The sequence below is a fragment of the Eretmochelys imbricata genome, chromosome 27, assembly GCF_965152235.1.
Source record: "Eretmochelys imbricata isolate rEreImb1 chromosome 27, rEreImb1.hap1, whole genome shotgun sequence".
Classification (NCBI taxonomy): Eukaryota; Metazoa; Chordata; order Testudines; family Cheloniidae; genus Eretmochelys; species Eretmochelys imbricata.
The window spans coordinates 6,512,484-6,538,042 of record NC_135598.1 but is presented as its reverse complement, the minus strand read 5'-3'; the positions used below and the strand labels follow the sequence as shown (position 1 = coordinate 6,538,042).

The 25,559-nt window shown below is 48.4% G+C and overlaps 1 protein-coding gene across 1 annotated transcript in view; it reads left to right on the top strand.

Annotated features, from left to right (window-relative positions):
- Positions 1–17,248, top strand: part of MARCHF10 (membrane associated ring-CH-type finger 10) — a 162,842-nt gene extending 145,594 nt beyond the window's left edge. Inside the window, exons 8-9 of the mRNA XM_077806002.1 lie at positions 647–760; positions 17,156–17,248. Of these exons, the coding sequence (XP_077662128.1) occupies positions 647–760; positions 17,156–17,248 (207 nt within the window). The remainder of the gene's footprint in view (positions 1–646; positions 761–17,155) is intronic.
- The last annotated feature ends 8,311 nt before the right edge of the window (positions 17,249–25,559 follow it).

Sequence of the window (25,559 nt, the reverse complement as noted above, 5' to 3'; positions counted from 1 at the left end):
TTAATTATTAGCTGAGATTTGCCATTACTTGTGCCAAGGAGTTAATTTATATTTGTTTTCTCCCTATTTTGTCCTGTATGGATCCCAACTGATTTTTTCCTCTTTACATTTCCTTCCTATGTGATCGCAGGGTACATTCTAGATGAAATTCTATGGTCGGTTTTATACCAGAGATCAGACTAGATGATCATAAGGGTCCCTTCTGACCTTAGCGCCCCCCCTGGAATTTACTAATCCAAGGGTGAGCCTTAGAGAGGACTCTCTTTAGAGTCTTTTACTCCTTTAATTGCCTGCCAAAGGTCAGTGTTGGGTCTCTCATCCACTCTATGTCCTTAGTATGTTGTGTTTTAGGAATGCTGGGAGTCCCTACTGGCCCTGGAGTCTGACAGACTGGATCAGGAATCTAAGCCAGGTCACTCATATGTCAGTGCAGAGACCTTATGCTAGGCTGTTGTATGTGATAGTCACTACTCACAGTAATTAAGAAATTAAATACAAGCCAGGAAGATAGTTCAGAGTTAATAAATGAGTTTAGGAGGTAATATAGCCTCTGGCTGAAGTAACTGTGTACTGGTTCTCGTCCTTAAGGTCTTTAGAAACCAGGGTTACAGTAACAGTAAATAAATTGGCTCTCTTCTGCACACAGGCACAAAGTGAGCTAATGAACTCAGGTCTCTACCTTGTGCTGCTCCTTCACCTTTATGAACAGAGGTTTGCAGAACTCATGCGACTAAACTACAACCAAGCCAGTAGAGACAGGGTAAGAGGAGTGAAAATGATAGTGCTTCAAATCACACACCACTAATATCATATACTCATTTTTTACTTACATGGCTCCTTATCCAGCCAATGATGCCTCCCTAGTTGTCAAGCCCACAGAAGTTCTGCAATCCACTTAGAATCTATGGCAGTCTTTCTTTTTCAAAATCAGCCACACGAAGTTTTATTCACTAACCTAAGCCTTCCACAGAGGTACAAGCTACAATCCTGCCTAATGCTATCCCAGAGCAGGATGGGTATTTCCCCTACTGATTGCCAATTACTTACACATGCTCCATACCCCTTCTGGCAGCTCCACAAGAGACAGCTGTGCAATGGGGGGGTTCTTATGTGTTTCCCTTGGTTACCAGCCACAGTAGAAGAAAAGTTTAAAAAAAATAAATAAATCTGGGATTAACTATGTGCATGTGGAAATGCAGCCTGAACCATTAAAGAATGAGAATCCCAAAAACCTTGTTAGAGCAGAGTTGTACCCCTGTAATTTGTATTAGTGCCTTGTATCCACAGTCTGGCTAATCTGGTTAACATAAACCTATTTACAGTGATCGCACACAGAATTCCCTCTAGCTGTTCCAGTACCAGTGCATTCCCAGACTTCCCCACCCAGATCCGTGAAATGGGGTTTGTGGAAGCAGAGCTCCACAGTTAGAGAGCTGCTATACCAAGTTTTTTTAATTGTGGCCTGTATAAATAATGATTCAGTGTGTAAGATAGCAGCTATCTAAAACTGAACAACAGCAATATTACATTAAAAGATTCTTTACTTTTTTTAAATAAAATAAATCTTGAGTCTGCTGTATTGCACCCTGTAAACAGAAAACTTTTGTGCATAACATTGCAGTCAGAAGCGCTGGAGATACTGCACAGGGTAAGCGCATGAAGAGCTGTAGGAGCCTCATAAAAGTATGCTGGGAGACACGCCAAAGGCAGTGGTGCAGCTGCCATACCAGTGTTTTCTACCGGCACTAGCACAGCAATGGTCAAGAGTGACGTGGGGCAGGCTACAACAGTGGCAAGCCATACTCTGAGCAAACGCAATTGCACAAGTATTGGCAACAACTGTGCACCATTAAAAGCACTTTTGAATGTGGACCCAACTGGCCGAATTCTCAGTTAACACATGCCTGCAGCTGAGGCATGGTTAAGGTGGCTCAGGGCTACTCTCATTTCACTCTGCTTCACGTGGCCACATATGGGCCCTGAGAAGAAAAAAAATAGCTGAAGGTCAGGATTTGCAGAAGTGTTTGTGTGATTTAGGAGAACAAGTGTCAGCGACTTTCAGTGGGACTTGTGTTCAAAGTCACATAGGTACATTTGAAAATCCCACTGATAGTGCAGTGCATGCCAACCATGCCTCTGATCCAATCCCTGATCCAACAGGGTCATTTTAAGGTCCTCATATCAGTGCTACACCAGCCAGTCATGCCCCCAGTGCAAATGGTATACTCTAGGGGCTCTTTCCACCCAATTTAAGGCTGCTTTTTGGTGCCAAAGTAGTATAAGGGGGTCTTTAATGTAACTGAGAACCAGGACAAAGCTGTGTTTCAAGCATATACACAAGACTTCAGGATGGTTCAGAATGCATCCGTTGGTGGCACCTGGTATCATATTTTACAATAAAAAAAATGACATGTTGCAGCTTGTTGGCATCATGAACATATTTCAGAGGCAAGACATATTTCTGTTCTCTTAGAGCACTTCTGATGAGTTGCAAAGCTGCCGCAGAGGCTTTCATTCAATTGGCAGGAAAAGTCCATCTGGAGCTGAAACTGCTCTGTACCTTGTGGAGCTCTTTGGAATGACATTTTTATTTTTAAATTCACAGAGCACTGCTTCATTGGAGTGTTATAAATATAGTTGAGCTGGTCTGAAAAGGTCACATATATTGATCCAGTGGCTTTGGTGCTTGTAGCTAATCTGTGGTCTCTCCTTGATACCGATGGGAACTGAGGCTTTCAATCCTGACTGTCTGGAAGCTGGAAAGGATTTTAATTAGAACATGACCTATGGGATATTGGATTCTCTTGATTCACTTTATACTCATGTGACAGGGTCGAGCCAGATGGATACAGATGGCTATAGGAGAGTAATTTTTTTTTTGCAATTTTTTTTTATTTGCATAACACACTTACAAAACAAAACAACAGCATATGCAATGTGTAACACAGCAACCAATCACAGTTGTTTTCTCATTAGCTTCAGGGGAGGGAAGTGTTCAAGCTTGTCTGGGCCCAGAGCAGGGGGCTTCCTCGACTCTTGTGGTCTTCCACCCTTCCGAGTTACCTGGTGGTCCAGAGTGAGGGGGCTTCATCGACTCTCAAGGTCTGCCACCCCCTTGAGTTACCTGGCGCCACACTCGAGTGTCACCAACAATTCCATCCTCTGAAAGCACCCAACAAAAGGGGCAGGCTGTGGGGTGGACAACCCGGGGGGGGGCACGTGCACCTACATGTGAAAGGACCCCTCTAAGGTGGTGGTGTCTGCAGCAGCAATGGCTGGGGCCCCTTACTCTCTCCCTCAATCAAAGGGTCAAAACAAAGGGAGCCGGATGGGGACACCGAGCAGAGAGCCTCGGACAGCGCCCACCGCTCCTCAAAAGCATCAAGGGAGTCGGTGGACACCGCCCAGAGGAACTCCACCCGGATACATGAACAAACTGAGGATCGGAAAACGGCCTCACAGTCACAGGAAACTCCATCGGCCAACCTCCTCTCTCTGGTTTTATAGATGACCATTTTAGCTAGGGCCAGGAGGAGGTTAACTAGGAGATCCCACGACTTTGTGAGGCCACGGATGGGGAGTGCATAAATAAAAAGGTGAGAGGAAAAATGCAACCAAAAATGTAATAAAAGATTTGTGAGGAGCCGGAACAGGGGTTGCAGCCTGGCGCACTCCAAATATATGTGCGCCAGGGTTTTCCTCAAACTGCAAAAGGGACAAGTATCTGGGATGGCGTTGAACCGCGCCAAGTACGTGCCCTTGCTCACAGCTCCGTGAAGAAGCCGCCAACTGATGTCCCCGACGGGCCTCGGAACCAAGGTGGAATATAGGCTGGCCCACCGGGGCTGCTCACCCTCCAAAGGTGGCAGAAGGTCTCTCCACTTTGTGTCGGGGCAGGACACTAGGGTGAGAGCGTGAAGGGTGTGGAGCACGAGCGTGTATAGATGTTTCCTTGGCGCGGTTTGGAAGCATACCAGCTGCAGTTCATGCAGCTGGCTCGCCGTAAAGGGGTGAGGGGGTCGATTGGGTGTACGGGGCAGGGGTCCAATTAAAAGGTCTGGCGAGCCTGGGTAGAGGGTGGGCGGGGCGTGCCCTCGAGCTGGACCCGATCGAGGTAAGTTCTAGCAGCGGGCGGCAAAGCGGCCTTCACCTCCTGAAGTACGCACCGGGGGGTATGAAGTTTGGAGAGCCCCATGCGCAGAGCGAGCGTCAGGGGATCCAGCCAGTCTCCCCGGTCATAGTCCAGGAGGTCTCTGACTCTCGTGACTTCTGCCACGATCAAACTCTGGCGCACCGAGCGGGACTCCGCCACCTGCACACGGAGCTGGGGGTTGTGTAGCAGGGGCTCCGCGAGGAGATCTGCCCCCTCGGTGGCCGCCACGGACCTGGTCATTAAAAACCGTTTCCAAGTCCGGAGGAGGTCCTGGTAGAAGACCGGCAGCCCGGAGAGGTCTTGCGGAAGACCTCCTGGACAGAGATAAAAGAGCTGCCGGTCATATCGGAGCCCTCGGATGTGGCGCAGGATGACGCACGCTGGTATGCTCCACGCCGAACTGCCTGCACTATAAAGGAGCCTCTGTAGGGCCTGGAGGCGGAAGACACAGACCTGAGTGTGCAGACACTTCAGGCCCTGTCCTTCTTCCTTCAGGGGTAGATGAAGAACCCCTACAGGGGCCCAGTGCATTCCTGACCAAAAGAACCCCAGAATTGATGTCCGGAGGTTGGTCAGGAAACCCAGGGCCAGGACCAGGTACCAGAGCTTGGACAGGACTAGTTGATTAAGCACCAGCACACTCCCACGAAGGGAGAGACATCGGAGTAGTCCCGTCCATTTCCGGAGCCACTCTATCACCCCGCCCTCTAAATTTTCCCAGTACTCCGGCGGAGAGGGATGCGTGGCAGAAAGGTAAACGCCGAGGTAGAGCAGTGGACCCGCGCTCCGCCGGATGGTCTGAAGCACGGGTGGGAGGGAGCTCACCTGCCACCAGTCTCCTACCACCAAGCCAGAGCTCTTGACCCAGTTGACCCGGGCAGAGGAGGCTGCCAAATAGATGGCCTGGCAAGCCTCCACCCGCGCCAAGTCGCCCGAGTCCGGGACCACGAGGAGCACGTCATCAGCGTACGCCAACAGGACCAGCCGCAGCTCTGGCTCCTGCAGCACCAACCCTGTCAACCTCCTGCGGATCGCCAGAGCGTACAACTGGCCCGAGAGGGGGCACCCCTGCCATACTCCTCGCCCGAAGCTGACCGGTTTGGTCAGGGTCCTGTTGAGCTTAACCAGACACTCTGCGGAAGCGTACAGCACCCGGAGAAAACGCACAAACTGGGGTCCGAAGCCAAACGCTCGCAGAGTGTTCAGGAGGTACCCGTGGTCCACCCTATCAAACACCTTCTCCTGATCTAGGGACAGGAGGGCGAACGACAGTCTGTCTCTACGCCTGAGTTCCAAAAGGTCCTGAACCAGAAATAGGTTATCAAAGATACTGCGGTCTGGAACGGTGTAGGTCTGGTCTGGGTGGATCACGTCTGCCAGCACAGACCCTAGCCACAGCGAGATTGCTTTTGCTACGATTTTGTTGTCCGTGCTGAGGAGCGAGACGGGACGCCAATTTCGTAAATCGTGAAGGTCCCCCTTCTTTGGCAGTAAGGCGAGCACAGCTCGCCTGCACAAAAGAGGGAGGACCCCGCTCTGCAGAGACTCAGCCCAGATGGTGACTAGATCTGGGCCGAGGACGTCCCAAAACACGCGGTAGAACTCCACGGTCAGCCCATCCATACCTGGAGACTTTTTAGTGGGCATACGTCGGAGGGCTTTCGAGAACTCGGCCAGAGTGAGAGGCAACTCTAGCCGGTCTCGGTTGCTCGCGCTGACCATAGGGAGCTCCTCCCAAAGCACTCCGCAAGCGCCAGGGTCGGTCGGATCTGGGGAGAAAAGACTTGTGTAGAAGGCTCGGGCCTTCCCACACAGCTCCACCGGTTCCGTGAGGGGGGTGCCGTCTTCTGCCAGGAGGCAGGTGATGTGTTTCTTGGCCCCCCTCGTTTTCTCCAGGGCATAGAAGAAGCGGGAGCCGCGATCCATCTCCCGAAGGAGGCGGATGCGGGATCGAACAAAGGCACCCCGGGCCCGATGGTCCTCGAGGGCCCGGAGCTCCTCCCGCTTCTCCCGGCATGCTCCGCAGAGGAGTGGGTCCTTGGGGCTGGCAGCCAGATGCCTCTCCAGCTCTAAGACCTCCCCTTCCAACTGCTCTATCGTCGCATTTCTCTGTCGGCTGGTGCCCCGGGTGTAGTCGCAGCAGACGCACCTTCCCCAGGTCCTACCATCGCCGCGCCGAGGGAAAGGCATGCCGCTGCCCTCGCCAGGCCAGCCAGAATTCCCGGAAGGACATCATGAAGCCCTCATCCTCCAACAGGCTGTTGTTAAAATGCCAGTAGGCCGTCTCCGGCCTCTCCGCACAGAGGGAGGCTGTCACGGTGGCTAGATGATGGTCAGAAAATGGGGCCGGCCGAATGCTGGAGGAGTGGGCTCGTGAAAGATGGAAGCGTGATAAATAAATGCGGTCCAACCGGGAGTGGCTCGACCGATGGGCTTCCACCCGGACAAAGGTGAACGTGGAAGTGTCATCCGGGTGGTGGTCGCGCCAGATGTCCACTAGGGAGTGATGTTTGACTATCTCCCGTAGGGTGTCCGTGGCGGCCAGGCTCTGCTAGGTCCCCAAGCGGTCCTGTTCCTCGAGGGTGGTATTAAAGTCCCCTCCCAGGACCAGGCACTCGTGAGAATCTAAGGTGCCGAGGAAGGCGGACGCCCGCTGGTAGAATTGCAGCCGCTCCGGGCCTGATGTCGGGGCATAGACGTTAACGAGGTTAACCATGAGCCCCTCCATACGGACCCGGAGATGCAGCAGGTGACCTGGCACGGCCTCGGCGACCCCTAGCACCTTGGGCCATAGGTCAGGGGAATACAGGCTGTCAAACCATGGCATGGCTAAAGTAGACCCTGTCCTCCCACTCCAGCTGTCAACTGTCTTCGGTGGTTGGGTCTGTATGGGTCTCCTGCAGGAAAACCAGAGTGCCCTCCCTCCCGAAGGAAGGAGAGCACCTGGGACCTGTGGAGAGCCATCCTACAACCCCGGGTGTTCAATGTTGCTATGGTGAGAGGTGTCATGGGGAGGGTCGGGGGGGGGTCCTCACTGGCAGGGACGCTCCCGTCTCCCAGCAGGCCACGCAGCAGTCCGTGACCCATCCCGTAGGTGAGTAATTGTTCACGGAAGACACGGACCCGCAAGTAGGCCGCGGCATCCTGCTTCCCCGTCCCTTTATCTTCCCCCATGAGGGCCCTTGTGGCCTGGAGGATTTGAGAAAAGTCCCCCCATCGCTGGAGAGCAAGCTGTACCTTGTTGCGGGAGCCACAGACATCCTCTAAAAACTTCAGCAGCTCTCCTCGCAGCTCATGGGGGGGGCGGGGCTTACAGTTTTCCGGTTGTTCCCCGGCGGGGCCCTTGGTGCAGCCCTGTGGTCCACTAAAACGGACAAGCAGGGTGCGGACCCCCGACAGGGTGCCTGATGGGCTGGAGCTTCTAGGCCCGCCTCAAGTTCTGGGGCGATAGGGGGCGGTGGAGGGAAAATAGCAGCTCCTAATGGGTCGGGGCAGGAGAACACAAAGGCCGCTCCCTGGGGGTCATCAATTGGGAAAGGGAAGGAGACAGCCCCGGGGGCACCAATGACATTGCAGAAGGTAAATTGGATAGGGGCAGGGGCGGAGGCAAGGTTCTGGGTTTCGGGAGGCAAGCCGCTAGATGGTGGCACCTCCCGATCAGGCTCAAGGGTTAAGGGGGTGGGGAGGGAGCTCTCAGTGACACATTGGGCACGTGTTCTGTGGTGGATTTAGCGGCCACAGCATCAGGAGGTGGATTATCTTCTGTAGGGCCCCCACCCGGGAAGGAAGTCGATTGCTCCACACCAACAGGGGGTGCCCTTGGTGACTCGTGCCCCGGCCGCATGGCACCGGCTCTCACCTGAGCAGGCTCGGTGGTCGTCAGCGGGATGCCATCAGCGGCTGGGTCGGTGGAGGAGTCCGGGGGCTCCTCGGAGGTGGGAGCGGGAGCAGCAGTTAAGGGGAGGGAGCATGGGGAAAAGAGGGGTGGAGTGAGGTCGCCCAGATTGAGATTTGCTGGCAAAAGGTCGTCCTTCCCCTGGGCGACCGGGGTCAGATCTAAGGCCTCGATCTCCTCGAACATGGAGGAGAGGACACTTTCCGCCGCCCTGGGGTTCTCCCCGCTGGCACCCACCACGATGGTTGCCTCGGGTAGTGTCAAGACAGAAGGGGCTTCCTCAAGGGTCTCGGAGGGGAGGATCTCCCATGGAGGGGAGACCCTACCCTCCGGTGCTGCCACGTCTTTCCTGGCTGACACCGGTGGATGGGACGCACTCGTGGGCAAAGCAGAAGGTTCGGCATCGTTGCCCCCCTTCCTGATCTTTCGGGGTGCCTCCACCTCGGGTAGATGAGGCGGAGTTCGAGCCTTCCCCTTGCCTCGCTTCCCCTGGACTAGGGCCCAGCCCTCCATGGCATCATCTGGGGGCTGGTTAGCAAGGGTCATGTCAGGGAGTAAAGGCGATGGCTCAGGGACTTGGGGGGGAACGGTGGGGCGGCATAAGGGAGGGAGGATTCTCCCTGGGGCAAGCTCTCTCCTATGGCTGGTGGTATCTCTGCCACACCCTCCTCCACAGGCCCCGCTAGATTGTCAGCAGTGAGGGCGGGGCTCTCCCGCTCGTCTGGGCGTTGTAAGGGGAGGTGCCCCTTGGGCCTGAGTGGGAGTAGCGGTGGTCCGAAGAGGAGGGGGGGCGGGTTCGGGTACCGGGCGGCCAGGGGCATCGGCAATGATGGGGCCGATGTCCTGGCGGGTCTCGGGGATCCCAGGTGCCCCTCCTTGCCGGGCTAAGGGGCAGTCTCTCCAGACATGCCCGATGCCTGGCAGAGGTAGCACCGGGCTTCCCCTATGGAAAAGTACACCCAGTAACGGGCCCCCTGGTGGGGGACTAGGAAGGACCCTTCGAGCACCACTCCGTCACGTGCTGCGGATGGCAGTAAAAGTTGCACTTGATGGCGGAAGGAAAAAATGTGATGGAGGGTGAGGTCCTTGCAGCCCAATGGGAGAGGGCTGATAACAGAAATGGGTTTCCCCAGGGTGGAAGGGGTGGGTGGCAGGGCAGCACTGGGGAGAAAAGGAGGGACAGAGGTCAGGACCAGGCGGACGCACAGGTCCCCTAGTGGCTCTAGGGGGACAAACACCCCCCTCCCCCACCGCCAGGCCCCTCTCCACCACTTCCTAGGCGGCAGCCTCCGATGCTAAGAAGAAAACGACCTTCCCGTACATTTTGGAGGCCGCTACAATGGCCGAGGGCCCCACCACCCTCACCAACGCCCGCACGTAGGTCTCCACGTGGGGCAAGGCGGGCACCAGGAGGCATCAGACACCGTGCTTCCTTGTCATGGTGGGAAAGGGGTCCCAGCCGCGATTGATGGTGGCGGAGGCGGTGGGCAGGAGAGATGACGAGGCAGCAGGTGGGGGGGCTGCCGCCGCCTGGGCATATGTCCTTGGGGCTGAGGGAGGGACATCCACAGAGCCGGTGGAGGGGGCAGCGGGGGAGGATGCCGTGGTTGGTGGCGGGGCTGCAGCAGTGGGGGTGGCCTCTGCCATGAAGGGCCCGGTGGTTTTAGTGGGGCCCTTCCCCTTCTTCTTGTCCTGGCCTTTCCCGCCAGCTGGGGGGCCTTCCCTAGAGTCTGGGGAGGCAATGGGCATGGCAGCGGCGGAGGTCACCCTGGTGCCCTCCATTCCTGATGTCCCAGCGGGGCGGTGGCAGGTGATTAACAGGAGTTGGGGTCAGGTAGAAAGGGACAAGCTGTGGGGTGGACAGTTCGGGGGGGGGCACATGAACCACTGTACGCTTGTCCAGAGAATCCTGTTTGGTTGGCTGGTGCTTCTGGCCCACGCGGTGGAATCAGGGCGAGCAGCTGAGTCCAGAGGCAGATGTTAAACATCCAGCAAAGACGGTGGAGGGGCCAGTGGTGAAGATCGTAGTGTGGGGGTTGGGAGGACACAGATGGATGGGGGGCAGCTCCGTGCCACACCCCCTGTGTCCCTACAAACACAGTTAAGACACAGTCAAGGCCTCCCCCCACACGAGAGCACAGTTCGAAAGTTACTCAGTGTTAGGCCCCCTCCACAGCGATTTGTAGATTCCCCGGGCGGTGTTCCTCCGGTGGATGGCTTTTTCCTCTGTCTGTTCCGGGCTTTTTTTTTTTGCATTCCAGAAATGCCGGAGCAAGTGATAAGAATCCTCTCGACCGGAGACGGGTCCACAGACAAACAGCAAGCGGCTGGGTCTGGGGGCTGGGTCCTTCCACTCCCCCGCCTCTGGGGAAGCGGGCCAGCACGTCCCCCCCTCTCGGGGGGGGGGTTTCAGCTGGAGTGGCAGCAGCGTCCGAGGGCGGGTGGGGAGGGGGGCTAACAGCTGGCCGGCAGCTGGCCAGCACTCTAGCAACAGCAGAGAAAGAAAAAAAAACAACAAAAAGAAAAGACAGGGGGGAGAGCATCTGGCCCGGTGGGGGGGCGGGGGAGCCAAAAGCAGGTGCAAAAAGCAAGGAAAACCTAGGCCAGAGGGCAGCAGCAGGAGAGCAGGCTAAGTAGGTCCCTTTTCCCTGGGTAAGGTAACAGGGAAGGTTCCGGAACAATCAGGAACCTTCTGGAGACAATTAAGACAGGCTGATTAGAACACCTGCAGCCAATCAAGAAGCTGCTAGAATCAATTAAGGCAGGCTAATCAGGGCACCTGGGTTTTAAAAAGGAGCTCACTTCAGTTTGTGGTGTGCGTGTGAGGAGCTGGGAGCAAAAGGTACTAGGAGCTGAGAGTGAGAACGCGGACTGTTGGAGGACTGAGGTGTACAAGCATTATCAGACACCAGGAGGAAGGTCCTGTGGTGAGGATAAAGAAGGTGTTGGGAGGAGGCCATGGGGAAGTAGCCCAGGGAGTTGTAGCTGTCGCACAGCTGTGCCAGGAGGCACTCTAGACAGCTACATTCCACAGTGCCCTGGGCTGGAATCCGGAGTAGAGGGTGGGCCCAGATTCCCCCCAAATCCTCCCAACTCCTCGTCAGACACAGGAGTCATCGAGCTGGACTGTGGGTTCAGAAAAACGGCCAAGCTGAGGGCTGCCTGAAGCTCCAAGGCAAGCAAATCCACCAATAAGCACAAGACCCACCAAGGTAGAGCAGAAACTTTGTCACACTCACTATGTTTTGAAAAGCTGACTATAAAATAATCGTTTTATTGCTTTTAGTACAACAGTTCTCGTTACATCATTATTGTCCTGATGTGTTTATCTTTACAATTAGTAGTTTTTCAGCCTCTTTATACCTCTTAAGTTTCCAAGGCCCATATCATACAATTAATTAAGGCTGAGTATTTGTCAAAGAAAAAATTGGAAAACTTACAACTTTGTCATGGCAAAAAATGCAAAAATCACAATTTTAGCTGGAACAAACAAGTCAAACCATACCTATTTTTAAATATAATGCATTTTTAAAATTTTAAAAAGCTTATGAATTGGGGCACAGAGGGGCCCAACATTTTCAAAAGTAGCCTCTGATTTTGGGTACCAATTTTTTGGTAGCTCATTTTGAAACACCTTATTTTGATTTTCAGAGATGTTGAACACCCACAGACGCAGCTGAAGTCAATAGTAACTCAGCACATCTGAAAGTCAGGCACAGGTGTCTCATGTTGACCACTGAAAAACAGAGGAACCCCAAATCACAGGCCACATTTGAAAACTTGAGCCTATGTGACAGGTGTAAGATCACCTACATAGCGTGCTAGTGAGAGAGGTAGGAATAGAACCCTAGTGTCAATAAGATCCCTGTTCTTAACACTCGGCAAACTTGTCTGACGTGGGACAAATACTGCAAAACGAGGGACAAAAAAACTACAACAGGAAGCTTAAAAATAATTGTTTCTTTAACATAAATTACATTTTTTGTAACTGTGATTCAGTATTTTAGGTTACACTTCACAGCATTTTCAGTGTAAAACAATACATTGCTGTAGTGAGAAGTCACAGATAGTCTTGTTATCAAAGACTGTTATAAAACAGGATATCAGCAACAGGCAAACATGAGGAACCTTTAACAAACACTTCAAACAGAAAACCGAGTTAAGATTTAGATCCAGGGCTTTTGTTCAATGAAGCTCTTTGATATTAGTCATTGGCTAATAATGAGTATATTGTAATACAGTGAGTCATCTAGGTTCACTTCAAAAATATGTGCCTTCTCAGACATGATTCAGCACTTCTTATGTAAATACATTACAGCAATAAAAGAGAGAACAGCCAACAAGGGTAGCCAGGAGGTAAATTTGAGACTATAAATGAGAGACAGTTGAGAAATACTCTACGCCCCTGTTTTGACCACTTTCTAACTGCACACTCCTGCCATTGGGCTGCCCTTGTTGATTAACCTTCCCTTCCACAGAGCTACACATTACAGCTATTGGGTCGGGCATAGCCAGTGAAGAATATGTATCTCTGGCAGGGGGACAGAGATTTTTTTTGTGCTTCTACAGAAATTGTCGTCCCCCCCCCTCCCCCGACAGAGTCACTCCCAATGAACTCTCTCTCTCTTCAACACTTAGCCAGAAAGTCGGCCGTAGCAATCGTTCGCCATTTGGTCTGTTCCTGTGCAACCTTGAAGGCTTCAGAGCCTGAGAGTCCAACATCAGAACAGACTTGATGAACCCATGTAATAGGGGGTCTACCTCTGGGTCACTTCCACCCCTTGGTTGGTGGAACTTTATCCCGGATGTTACAAGCCACCTGGAAAATGGTGTTCACTGGAATTTCTTGTGGTATCCTTGTGACATGCCCAAAAAGCATAAGGCGTTGCCTCCGGACAATGGCCCCAGGAGTCTGTAGACCCAAACAACCATAAACATCTGCATTACAGATGACGTTTATGCCCAGTATAGGACATTGACATTTTATGTAGAAAGCTTCCAGCTTTGACCAGTCCGCATGGCGTAGTGTCCATGTTTCGCAGCTGTACAAAAGTCTGGGAAGGATACAGCTCAAATAAATCCTGAACTTGGTGGTCATACTAAGATGATGCTGATTCTATATCCATTGTAAATGGCTCATGGCAGATGCTGCGATGCCAATCTGATGGAGAACCTCCGTGTGAGAACTGGAGGAGCTGGTAAGTATAGAACTCCAATAGCAAAACCTGGAAACTGATTTGACGGTCTCATTGTTCAAAGAGATTGGGAGTCACAGGTGGACCTGGTCCTAGACTTTGCAGTTTTGTCTTTGTCCATGAAACATGGAGACCAATCTTAGCTGACTCCTCCTCCATATGCTAGAGTGCCTCACAAAACCTGTCTGGGCTCTGTACTAAAAGAACATAATCATCAACGTAGTCAAGGTTTGTGAGTGAGAGATCGCTGATCTCAATGCCTATGGACCCGATAGAATACTGCCTTATGAAATCCATTGCCTGACAAAAGAGTTCAGGGGCCAGAACGCAACCCTGCCTACCACCAGATACTGATTTAAAAGGCACTGACATCCAGTTCCCCTGACAAACACAGTCAGTGGTTCCATTATGAAGCTCTCTAATCAAGTGCAGGAGAGTGGTAGGGACACCTACGCCCTTTAAAGCCTTCCATAACGCAACACGGTTGACTGAATCAAATGCAGCCTCAAGATAAACACACGGTATGTGCAGGGGCTTCCTGAACTTGCGATGTGTCTCTGACAACAAGCGAAGGGCCAAAATGGCATCAAATGTGGACCTGTTCCTCGTAAAACCTGACTGTTGGGGATGACGCCTCTGATGTAGCAAAGGCTCCAGTCATGCCAGCAAAACATGCACAAACACCTTTCCAGGAATGGAGAGCAAGGTGATCGGCCTGAGCAAGGTGGGCAGTGGATAGGGGAGGCTGGGAGAGGCAGTGCATCCCCAAATAGCGAGGCCTGGCCCCGCCCACACTCTGCCCCCAAGGCCCTGCTTCAGCAGTGGTTCTGGGCTCCAGGGGGCTGAGGTCACACTGCCCGCCTTCCTGGAGCTGGGAAAGCTGTGGCGCCGCCATGCGCTCCCTCCTGGTGCTCTAGGGCTGGGGGAGGGAGGGCCTGCAGACACTAGCCAGCCTGGGCAGGGGCTGGCATCTGCAGTAGTAGGTAGGGGCTCTGGGTTCCAGGACACATGGAAGGGGTGTGGCCTCGGGTGGAAGGGGCGGGGCTGGGGGCTAGCCTCCGCTAGCCAGCAGTTCACACACCATCCATTGCCTGTAGTTCTTACATTCACTGCATGGTCCCTTGCCCTTATAGAGTGAGATCACAATACCATCCTTCCAGGCAGTTGGCAGGGTTCCAGGTCTCCACACCAGATGAAAGATGGCCAGAAATGATTCTGCGACAGGATCAATAGCACATTTTAGCAGCTCTGAGGGATGCCATCAGCACCGGCTGCACGTCCATTTTTCAGTTTAGAGATGGCACACTTCACTTCATCCAATGTTGGTGCATCAGTACAAATGTCTGGATCTAGAACTGCAGAGAATGCCAGATCATTCCGTTCTGAACAAGCGGCAGCTGGAGGATGCTTCAGAACACCATGATAATGTTCCACCCAGCGTGAGAGAATGTCATCATCCTATTTACATGGATGGCCTTGGCTGTCGTTCAGGATGCCGTTTGTAGTGACTACCTCTTGACCACTGAGGTTGTGAATGGTGCGGAATGCTGGCTTCAAGTCACCCCTGGCTGAGCCAAATTTGACATCATCCGCCACTTGGTTATAATATGCCTCGCGATAGAATTAAATTTTTGCTTCAGCTGATTACGAGTTTGCTTATCACCACGCTGGAGGGCTGCAGCCTTCAATTTAATTATCTGGAAGGCCTCCTCTGATAGCCATGATTGGCGTGCTGGATGCCTATAGCCAATCGTCTGCTCAGCAGATTGGTTGAGGGTAGAAGTGAACAGGGACCAGGCAACGTCACGTTGTCTGGCAGATTAGCTAGAGCCGAGAATCTGTTCCTAACGTCAATACAAAACCTATTGGCTAAACCTGGAACACGGAGTGCGTCGATGTCAAACTTCATCATCATCGCAGAGGGCTTACCTGCTCATTGGAGCATCAACATCATACGGGCGACCACTAGATGGTGATCTGTGTTTGCCGCGCATTACGCAACACGATATACAGGAGGTGAAGAGACGCCTATCGTGTGTAATGACATCTTGTGTATTGGTCGCCGCTTGAACCATGACCCAAGAATGGAAAGATTTTGGGAGGCACAGAATGTAAGCAAGTGGCGAGAGTTATCATTGGATGTGCCTGAACCATAACGACCAATCACCTGTTCAAACCCAGTTTTCAGGGAGCCAGTAACTGCATTTAGGTCACCCAGGATCACAAGATTATCATATGGAGGGATTGTGCATACTAGATGTTCCAACTGATTGTAGAAATGATCTTTAATTGAGTCAACAGATTCCTCTGGAGGCACATAGACTACTATGACAGTGAGGTAACCATGCTGATGTTTAAGACGTGCAATAAGTAAACAAGCAGACACAAGCATCCAGGTTGTCAGGAAGGACTTAGCCTCACCTCGCAGTAGTAGTGCTACCCCATATAGATGGTTGGGGCCACCAGAATACAGAAGTAAAGAATCTTCCACCTTGTGACATCTGTGATTTATCAGCCTGTGATCGATATACCAAGACGGCCCATTTTCCATGAGACAGCAACCTGATGACCATGCCTGTGAAGAGTTGCAACATTCCAAGTTGCAATTTTGGTGGACTGTCTGAGATCCCAGATACAATTGGATGCACTGTCACGATGTACTGCAGACGTGCCTGCTGACATCAGAGGACGCGCGTCCCCTGGGGGGCTTTGGCATGAACCCGTCATGTTGGCACCGAGGGGAGATGGCACCGACAAGGCATCTACAGCTGAAAGTAAGGCAGGGGCTTTAACCCTGGTGCTGAGTACTAGGTTATTCATGGTCAAAAAACCAAGAGTGAACGATTATCTCGGGAAATACCTCGTCCCACTGGGATGAGACAGAGGTGTAGTAACACAACCCTTTTCCTGGTCTACCAGTACAGGCTTCATGCCGTGCGACCCAAGATGTTGAGTCTTTCTCAGCGACCTCCTTCACCTCGGGTATCTAGGTGCAGCTGCTGCCCTGCATCTTTGCTGCCTGTGTTAGCCATTATTTTCAGGGTTCACGTTGTATCTGTCCACCCTGCATAATGCCAAGGCGATATTTCGGACAAGCCTTCAAAGCTGATGGCATAGCTCCAGCAAGCAATCCCCTACTTCAGATGTTACAGCCCCTTCAGACTGTTCCCCTGTGCTCCTCTGCTTTAGGTGACATCTTGCCGTGAAGTAACAAAAGCTCCCCTGCTGAAATAACCATGCAGGTTGTCACAGTAGCAGGCTAAGGCTTTGCCTCTTTTAAAATCTTTTCACTTCTGATTAGTCCTGGAGGAGAACGTTATCAAACCGACTTGTAGGGTTACAGACTTGTAACCCTATGTAGTATCATGATGTGTCGCTGCTGGGTTTGGTTCTGTCTTCACTGCTTCTTACAACATAAGGAATGCTTATGTAAAATTACTGTGAAGTTAATATAACGCTATGTAAGTCCAGAAGCTTCAAATCCAAAGTTTCCTACATGGAGAAAAATAACTTTGATACAAAGAAAAAGTCCCAAACTAAGTTGCAACTTTACATCTTATTAATATTATTAACACTGATAAAATCAAATGCTGATCCTGGGATGAACTGCTTCAAAGAAACAAGTCTTTTCACATAGCCAAATATAGCTATGTCTAATAACAAACCAGGTAGAGGTTGTGACTGTTTATAACAAGTCACTGTGACATTAAGAATAACCCTTCATTTTTTTGTATCTTAAGTGTTTACAGTGCTGTGATTTCCTCACTTATCTTTCTTTTTAACAATTTCAATGCCTTCTTAAAGTGTTTTCAAGACATTTTCATAGCAGTCTCTAGGTTTATTAAATTGTATGTCTGTCTGATCAGTGTTAATGTGGAGAATTTTTATTAATCCTTGTCTCCTTTCTCATAGCTCTCAAGACAGCCTAGAGCAGAGGAAAATGAAAGTAGGTATTTGGAGTTCAGAATCAATTCTCAGAGATTCTTGCTTATTAGTTCTCATTAAACATGCTAACCCTCAGATAGTGGCAGGAAGTACTAAGACCCATACAGATGTAGAAGTTAACTTACCAGAAAAAAAGGTTGATTTCTGGAATTTCAAATTGCACAAAATAGTCAGGAAGATTTGTATCACACCAGTGTATAATGAATACAGATTTTTAATTGAAGTTCTTCACAAAAGCAATAAGGAGAGAAAATAAAGATGGAAAAGCTAATGTTTTGGCAGAAAACTTCCATTTGCTGCTTATACCGGCATTTATGAGGTCTTTTTAGAACACCCAGAAGGAAGGTTGGTTACTCATTTGTTGAAGACTTCATCCATTTAATAAGGCTTCTTGTTTTATCCATTGTTTTTGAGTGCTGACATTTGGCTTTTCTCCTTTGGATTGATCAGGAAATTTTAGTTGTCCATGCAGGCTCACAAAAAAAACACTAAAAGTGAGACTTTGCCACATAAAACAAGGCAAATAGTGAGATTGTTTTTATGGGACTAATCACAAGCTGTAAGAAAATATTTTGGTTTCACTTACAGAAGAATCTTTGACTCTCTGGGCTAGAATGTGGAGCTCTTACTTAACCTAGTGAGCATTTATTTATGTAAATAGTCCCACTGAAGTCACCTGTGTAAATGCTCACCAACATGAGTAGAGGCTCCATGGACTGATCTGCTGAGAAAATTTACTTTTTTCTTTTTAGTGTTTCAGATTAAAAATCTAAGACTATGTCATGCCATTGTCTTTTAGACGGTGAGTTTTAGCGCACACTAAAGGTTCCCTAGTGCTCTTTAACAAAGTCCTGTTTCAAACAGCATTCCATTAGAGCACACTGGAAGGGTCTACATTGGGGTAATGAATAGGCGGACTGCGGGCCAAATTCAGATCGCCAGATGCTTTTGAATGGACTGCAAAATCTTTTATTTACTTATTATCATGATTGTTATTGAGGTGTGAAAAATGTTTTTGTGAAGTCTGGACCTTGACTATACCTTGACCAAGAAATTTGGATCTTGACAAAAAATAATTGATTACCCCTGGTCTACATGGACCAGTTAAAACGCAACGTATCACTGTGCTTCAGAAATCACATCCCTGTAGAATGCATTACCCAACCATGTAGACAAGCCCTCAGTTTTCAAATTTGCTTTGCAATTTGGTTTTAAAACCTCCTTCCTGTAAATTTTCTAGCTTCATCCTTGGGGTTGACCTCCATGTTATATAATATCATATATCACAAAGACTTTTCTGTCCTACAGCTGTGAGTTGCAGAGAGCATTTAAACAAAGCAAGCTTTAGATTTAGAGCAGTTGTCTGGCTAATGGTCACTTTCTCATACAGGAAGAGATTAACCCATCAATTCTGAGGGCAAATTCTTGCCAAGTCACACTACAGTATAGGGAGTCTTATGCTTCTGTCAACAGGAAGGACTTTTGTCTCTTTATCTCAGAAGTAGAGCAAAACAGAAATAAAGTGGAGAAAAAACTTTGTGGGAAATGCTTTGTTAATCCTTAGAATGTTAACATTCCCCAAAGACATGCCATTGCCACCCTGTGATTAAAGCCACTTCTGCTTTCACCTGTTTTAATTCCTTGTTTACAGTGGTATTGCTAAAGAAAAATCAGAAGGTAACAACGAGAATAAATATTTTTAAATACATCTTCACTAATGCATGTTCACTACCATGGTCTTGCAGGATCAGTTTATCAAAGTTATAATTGTGATATATGAAAACATCCTCTCTTCCCCCCCGACCCCAAACATAACTGTTCTGTTACTGAACAAGGGTCATTACTCTGAATCCATTTCAGACACATCAGCTACAGAGAAAAAATATCAAATATTATAAACACGATATAAATGGGGATGTAAAACTAGTAACATCTGGGAAGAACATCAACTGCCCAGCTTGTTATTCCAACCCATAGGCAGACTCCAGGTCTTGTACCTATAGTGTACTCACAGCCAATCTCTTTTAGTAGGAGTCAGGTTAGACTCTAGCAGACTTGATTCAACCTCTTGGTGTTTTTGCCAAAGCAGCACTATTTCAGTTTGATCATGTGATACTATAGTGACACCTAGTTTCTAGTTAGGTTAATTACACCCAATTTCCCCTGTGAGTGCCCTGCAGTGAATATACCTAGAGCCTATTTTCTTCTTGGGGCATTGGCTTCAGTAGTCAGAAATTCCTGGTTCTAAGCAAAACCTGCATTTTGCATGAGCACTTATTGCCCTTAAACCTCATTAACTGAACCATTAACAAGTCCATGGGGCCGGATGCGCTGCATCCAAGAGTGCTAAAAGGAGTTGGCGGATGTGATTGCAGAGCCATGGGCCATTATCTTTTATAACTCAAGGCGATTGGGGGAGGTCCTGGATGACTGGAAAAAGGTTAATGTAGTGCCCATCTTTAAAAAAGGGAAGGAGGAGGATCCTGGGAACTACAGGCTAGTCAGCCTCACCTCAGTCCCTGGAAAAATCATGAAACAGGTCCTCAAGGAATCAATTCTGAAGCACTTAGAGGAGAGGAAAGTGATCAGGAACAGTCAGCATGGACTCATCAAGGGCAAGTCATGCCTGACTAATCTAATTGCCTTCTGTGACGAGATAACTGGCTCTGTGGACAAGAGGAAAGCAGTGGACGTATTGTTCCTTGACTTTAGCAAAGCTTTTAACACAGTCTCCCACAGTATTCTTGCCAGAAAGTTAAAGAAGTATGGGCTGGATGAATGGATTATAAGGTGGATAGAGTCCTGCACTTAGGACGGAAGCATCCCATGCACCGCTACAGACTAGGGACCGAATGGCTAGGCAGCAGTTCTGCAGAAAAGGACCTAGGGGTTACAGTGGACGAGAAGCTGGATATGAGTCAACAGCGTGCACTTGTTGCCAAGAAGGGCAAATGCATTTTGGGCTGTATAAGTAGGGGCATTGCCAGCAGATCGAGGGACGTGATCGTTCCCCTCTATTCGACGTTGGTGAGGCCTCATCTGGATTACTGTGTCCAGTTTTGGGCCCCACACTACAAGAAGGATGTGAAAAAACTGGAAAACGTCCAGCGGAGGGCAACAAAAATGATTAGAAGACTGGAACACATGACATATGAGGAGAGGCTGAGGGAACTGGGATTGTTTAGTCTGCGAAAGAGAAGAATGAGGGGGGATTTGATAGCTGCTTTCAACTACCTGAAAGGGGGTTTCAAAGAGGATGGCTCTAGACTGTTCTTAGTGGTAGCAGATGACAGAATGAGGAGTAATGGTCTCAAGTTGCAGTGGGGGAGGTTTAGGTTGGATATTAGGAAAACCTTTTTCACTAGGAGGGTGGTGAAACACCTGCGTTACCTAGGGAGGTGGTGGAATCTCCTTCCTTATAAGTTTTTAAGGCCCGGCTTGACAAAGCCCTGGCTGGGATGATTCAGTTGGGGATTGGTCCTGCTTTGAGCAGGGGGTTGGACTAGATGACCTCCTGAGGTCCCTTCCAACCCTGATATTCTATGATTAGTTAGAATGTAATAGTCTAAACTATAGTGAAATACCAACTACTTATTTAGGTTGGTCCATCTATAAATACTTGGAATATAAAATAGCTACAGTACATGCTTACTGTCATCTTTTAATTAATGGGTGACATACCATCAATCTGGAAGATTGACTGATGGCTCAATGCTCATTGTTTTCAAGTCCTTTCTGTCTTGCCACTACCCTTCCACATTTTTCCTCATCTCACATATGCTGCTAGTTGAGCAGCTCATTGCTTACGTAGAGTCAACCCAGAGGAGCATATTTTCCTAATTGTCAAACTGTGACAGTATAATATGAACAAATATCTCAGCTTCCCCTGCCAGCTCCACCTGAGAGATCCGCATTACACTTTGTCTGGGATAAAGCAGCCTGTGATTAATCTTAAACCCTTTTCATGCTGAGCACCTCCTTCCCTCACAGAGTCACAGTTAATAGTGGGGCATGTCAGAGCACAGAGAAGCTTAACATTACATTTTTTCCATGTAGTCTAATAGGTATTCTCCTGTTTTTAAAATGATTCCATATTTCACAATCCTTTGCTTTGACGATGAGACTATATTGCATCTCACAGTTGACTAAGTCATTGCAAATAGACATCAGTTGTCATTTATTATTTAGCGGCTTTCTCTTGGACCACTCTCTCCACTATGCTCAACAAGTGAACCTAACCTAGATGGCCACTTGCTGTCCACCATTAGCACCACGTAGACATCTAAAAGGTCAGTTTTAAACCCTTGTTGTTGTATGGGTCAGTAGCTTGTGTATTCAGAACCAATACATTTGTCTTTTGGATACCTGAATCTCAGCACCAGAGTTTTAAAGAAGCAAGTGCCAGTTGTAAGGCTATTGAACATTTTAGTGGGCATCGTGCAGTAGGTTTGTTTTCTTGCAGAACGACAACCCATGGAGAGGCTTTAATGTTGTCATTTGCAGGTGCAGCCCAACAGAGCGCACACTACATTACTATTGATCTGGCTTAAGCTCCAAGAAAGGGAAACAGTTATGCTTGTCTATACATACATAACCTACTCAGCGGGTGTTACCTGTGTTGGAGTGAGTGGTTGCTGCCTCATAAGCAGCTCAGCTATGGAGCCTCTCTCTGCTGAAGCCGGGACTTCAAATGAACCACTGAAATACCAATAGATGGGAGCAGTTTCTATATTTATTTTTGGAATAGGCCATAGTTCTTACAAAAGTTATAATCAAGGACCAAAGTATAATTTATACTACGCTAACTCCAATGATATTAAACCAATGTAATAGAAGAATTTGGTTTTTTAGCATTCCTTCTCACAATGAAACAGCCCTTTTTTCTGTTCCACTGCATGCATAGCCCCTATTCATAAATAGTGGGCTCAGAATATTTCGCCAAACACTGCTAATATAACAGAGTGGGCTAATATCTCAGAATCTCTGGGTTTGCTAGTTACATGATAGTTAGAAAACCACACTTGCAGTTGTACTTCTGAGAAGTAATTAATAAGGCCATTTAGGAAAATAATACTTCGCAATCGTTTAACATCGTCAACCCAATGATCTCAAAATGTTTTACAAATATTAACAAATGAGGTTACACAGCACTCCTGTGAGATATGCATTATCATCCCTATTGTACAGAGAAGGAAACTGAGGCACAGATCTTAAATGACCTCCCCAAGGCACCACAGACTTCCTGTGAAACATTTGGGAATAGAAAAGGAGTACTTGTGGCACCTTAGAGACTAACCAATTTATTTGAGCATGAGCTTTCGTGAGCTATAGCTCACTTCATCGGATGCATACCGTGGAAACTGCAGCAGACTTTATATATACACAGAGAATATGAAACAATACCTCCTCCCACCCCACTGTCCTGCTGGTAATAGCTTATCTAAAGTGATCAACAGGTTAGCCCATTTCCAGCACAAATCCAGGTTTTCTCACCCTCCACCCCCCCACACAAATTCACTCTCCTGCTGGTGATAGCCCATCCAAAGTGACAACTCTTTACACAATAGAACATCCTTTTCTGTTGCCACAAGACCATGTTTTCCCACAGTAATGCAAACTGTGTAAGTCCCAAGGCAGTCTCAAGCAATGTGCCCATTTTGCACTTTGGGGGACCAGCTCTGCCCTCAGATAGGCATGCATGACTCCATTCGACTTCAGAAGGAGCTGCCTACACATGTCCGATAGCAGAACTGAGCTCCTGGTAGTGCAGAGAAGTGGCAATGAGAGTTTACCTAGTTATTATTCTTGCTTGTGCTTTGCTGTATGTGTTTAAAAGAATCATTTTTAGGTTGCTGAATTCGCTGAATATTATTCCTCTCTACGAAGGGAGGAATTCTAAGTAGTCTTTTTTTTTCTCCACTTTACAGATTCAGAGTCGGGGAACAATGGATAAAAGAGTGCTTACCAGATTGTCTAATGAATTTGGAATTTGGCAAAGAGGCTATTATATTGAATACCCTTCTCCATGTGTTTTATATCTTTTTTTTTTCTTTTGGGTCTTGCTTTACATCAAACTAAAACAAGTGTGTACATGTCACACTGTCCTTTTCAGGGGCTCTATTACTGTCTTTAGAAGTGGAAACCCCAATTGATAATTACTTTAAAATAACATGGAACAAAGCAGCTAGTAGTGAAGAAAACATGCCATTTCTATTGATTATATCCTAAAACTGCTCACCGTAACAGAAAACAGATGACTTGCAGGCACTGTGTGTTTTTGACTGGCCTTCTGTAACCTTTACAACCAGAAGCTACAGAAATGCATGTGGTTGCTTTATTGTGTACTCTGGACCCATACTACATTTTCATTCTGTAATTCAGAGGTTTCTCCTGATTAGACCTTGGGTTTGTACAGTAAAGTTAAACGATCGTATTTACAGTTTACACGGGAATCTTCTATAGCGTACTTGTAAATTTATTGATTTACTGTATGTGATGACAAACCTATTAGTGTACCGTCTCCAGCTTGAGTGGGACAAACTTTCAGTAAAATAATTTTGTTTATCCCTTAACATTAGTGTACACTAATTTTTAAAGAACAAGAAATACACAAGTTCTTTTCTTTTTGTGGGGAAGAGAACAGGTGCTGGAACTAGGGGTGCTGCCACACCCCCTGGCTTGAAGTGATTTCCATTATATACAGGGTTTACAGTTTGGTTATATGGCTCTTAGCATCCCCACTATACAAATTGTTCCAGCACCCATGGGGAGAAGGATGAGAGAAGGAAAAACTCACAATCCTGACTTGAACCAGAGGAAAAGACTGATGTAGTAAGACATTGAACCATTAGTTTTATCCACAGAAAGCAACTAGAACACTTATCCATCCATTTGGTATATTGCTATGTGTTGGTAATAAATGGCATTTTGCAGCATTTCCTGAATAGTGGAACATGAGGGGGAAGAGACTGAATGCTTCACAGAATTAGATGCTGTGTAATCAGCCCGGAGCCCTCAGGATTTCACACAACTTTGAACTGATCGATACAGATTTGCTGTAGCTTTCCTTTCAGGCAATGTTCAGATCTGTAAATGACTAATTTCTCTTTGATTTACATGGTGGGGTCTCCTCCTGCCCACAGGGTGCATATGGCCCCATGGAGCACCCCACTCCTTTGGGACCTGCAGAGGCTATTCTGTTGGTTTGGGGTTCACTCAAGGAGAAGGGGCAGACAATTACACTGCCTTCCCCCTACTCTGGCCCCACAGACCTTAGGCAGAAAAGAGAACATATATGGGCTACACTATCTTTTTGATGAAGCCTCAATAACCCCTGGCAGATCTTGTGGGCTGTAGGTGTAGGGGCTGAGGTCCCAGGCTATGCAGCTCCATTAAAATTGCAGTGTTGGGAAATGGGGGGTGCAGTTAAGAAGGGCCACAGTTGGAGCAGAGGCCCACTTTCTGGGGATCGCCTCAGTTTGGGGGTTGGTCCAGAGTTCATTCCATAAGACAACCTCCAGCCCCAGACAGAACAACAGGAGAAGAAATCCAGGAGGGAATCCTCATCCAGATTTTCTCCAAAAGATTTGGAGTGGGTTTTACTGCAGGAGATGGTCGACGTCTGAAGAATTTTATGGCAGTCCCTAAGACACATTACCAGGATGGAAAAGCTTATGCCCATCCCCTGGATTTTGGAATTCTAAGCTCCAGTTGGGCATTTTATCTCTGACTACTGGAACATCAATTTGTTGCAGGCTCTGAAAATCCAATAAATGAATAATTATGTTAATAGAAGATTTTTGTCTTTCAAAAAAATAAAAACCAGTTAAAGTAAAAAATTCATAATAAGGGCCCAATTTTGTGGGTGCTTTTGCATGTGAGTAGTCCCATTCATGTAAATTAGTTTAACTGCATGTGACTAAAGTTACCCAAATGTGTGAAGATTAGCAGGACTGGGAACTATGGGCAAGATCCTCAGCTGGTGTAAAGCAGTTTAGCTTCTTTGGAGTCGCATACAATAATTACTAAGGTGATTAAGAGGAAAGCTAGAAGCAAAAACATTTACTCCAACTCACTCCTCCTTTCTGCGTAAAGTCTAGTTTTACAGTAGCGTAATTGAGCTCAGAATCTGACTGGAGGTGCTGAGCTGCAATCCCTATACAGCTTGTCTACATTACCAAATGGACTACTGCTGACACCGGGTGCAGCTAAATCCGTGCACAGTGTGGCTTGTCATTAGCTATACTACCATCTAAACCACGTTCGGCAGCAGTTCAGCTGCCCCTGCTGACATGCACTGTCAGCAACAGGTAACTTTCTAGTGTAGGTTTTAGAAACACCAGTTCTGGATCGTGTAGTGATAAACAAGGTG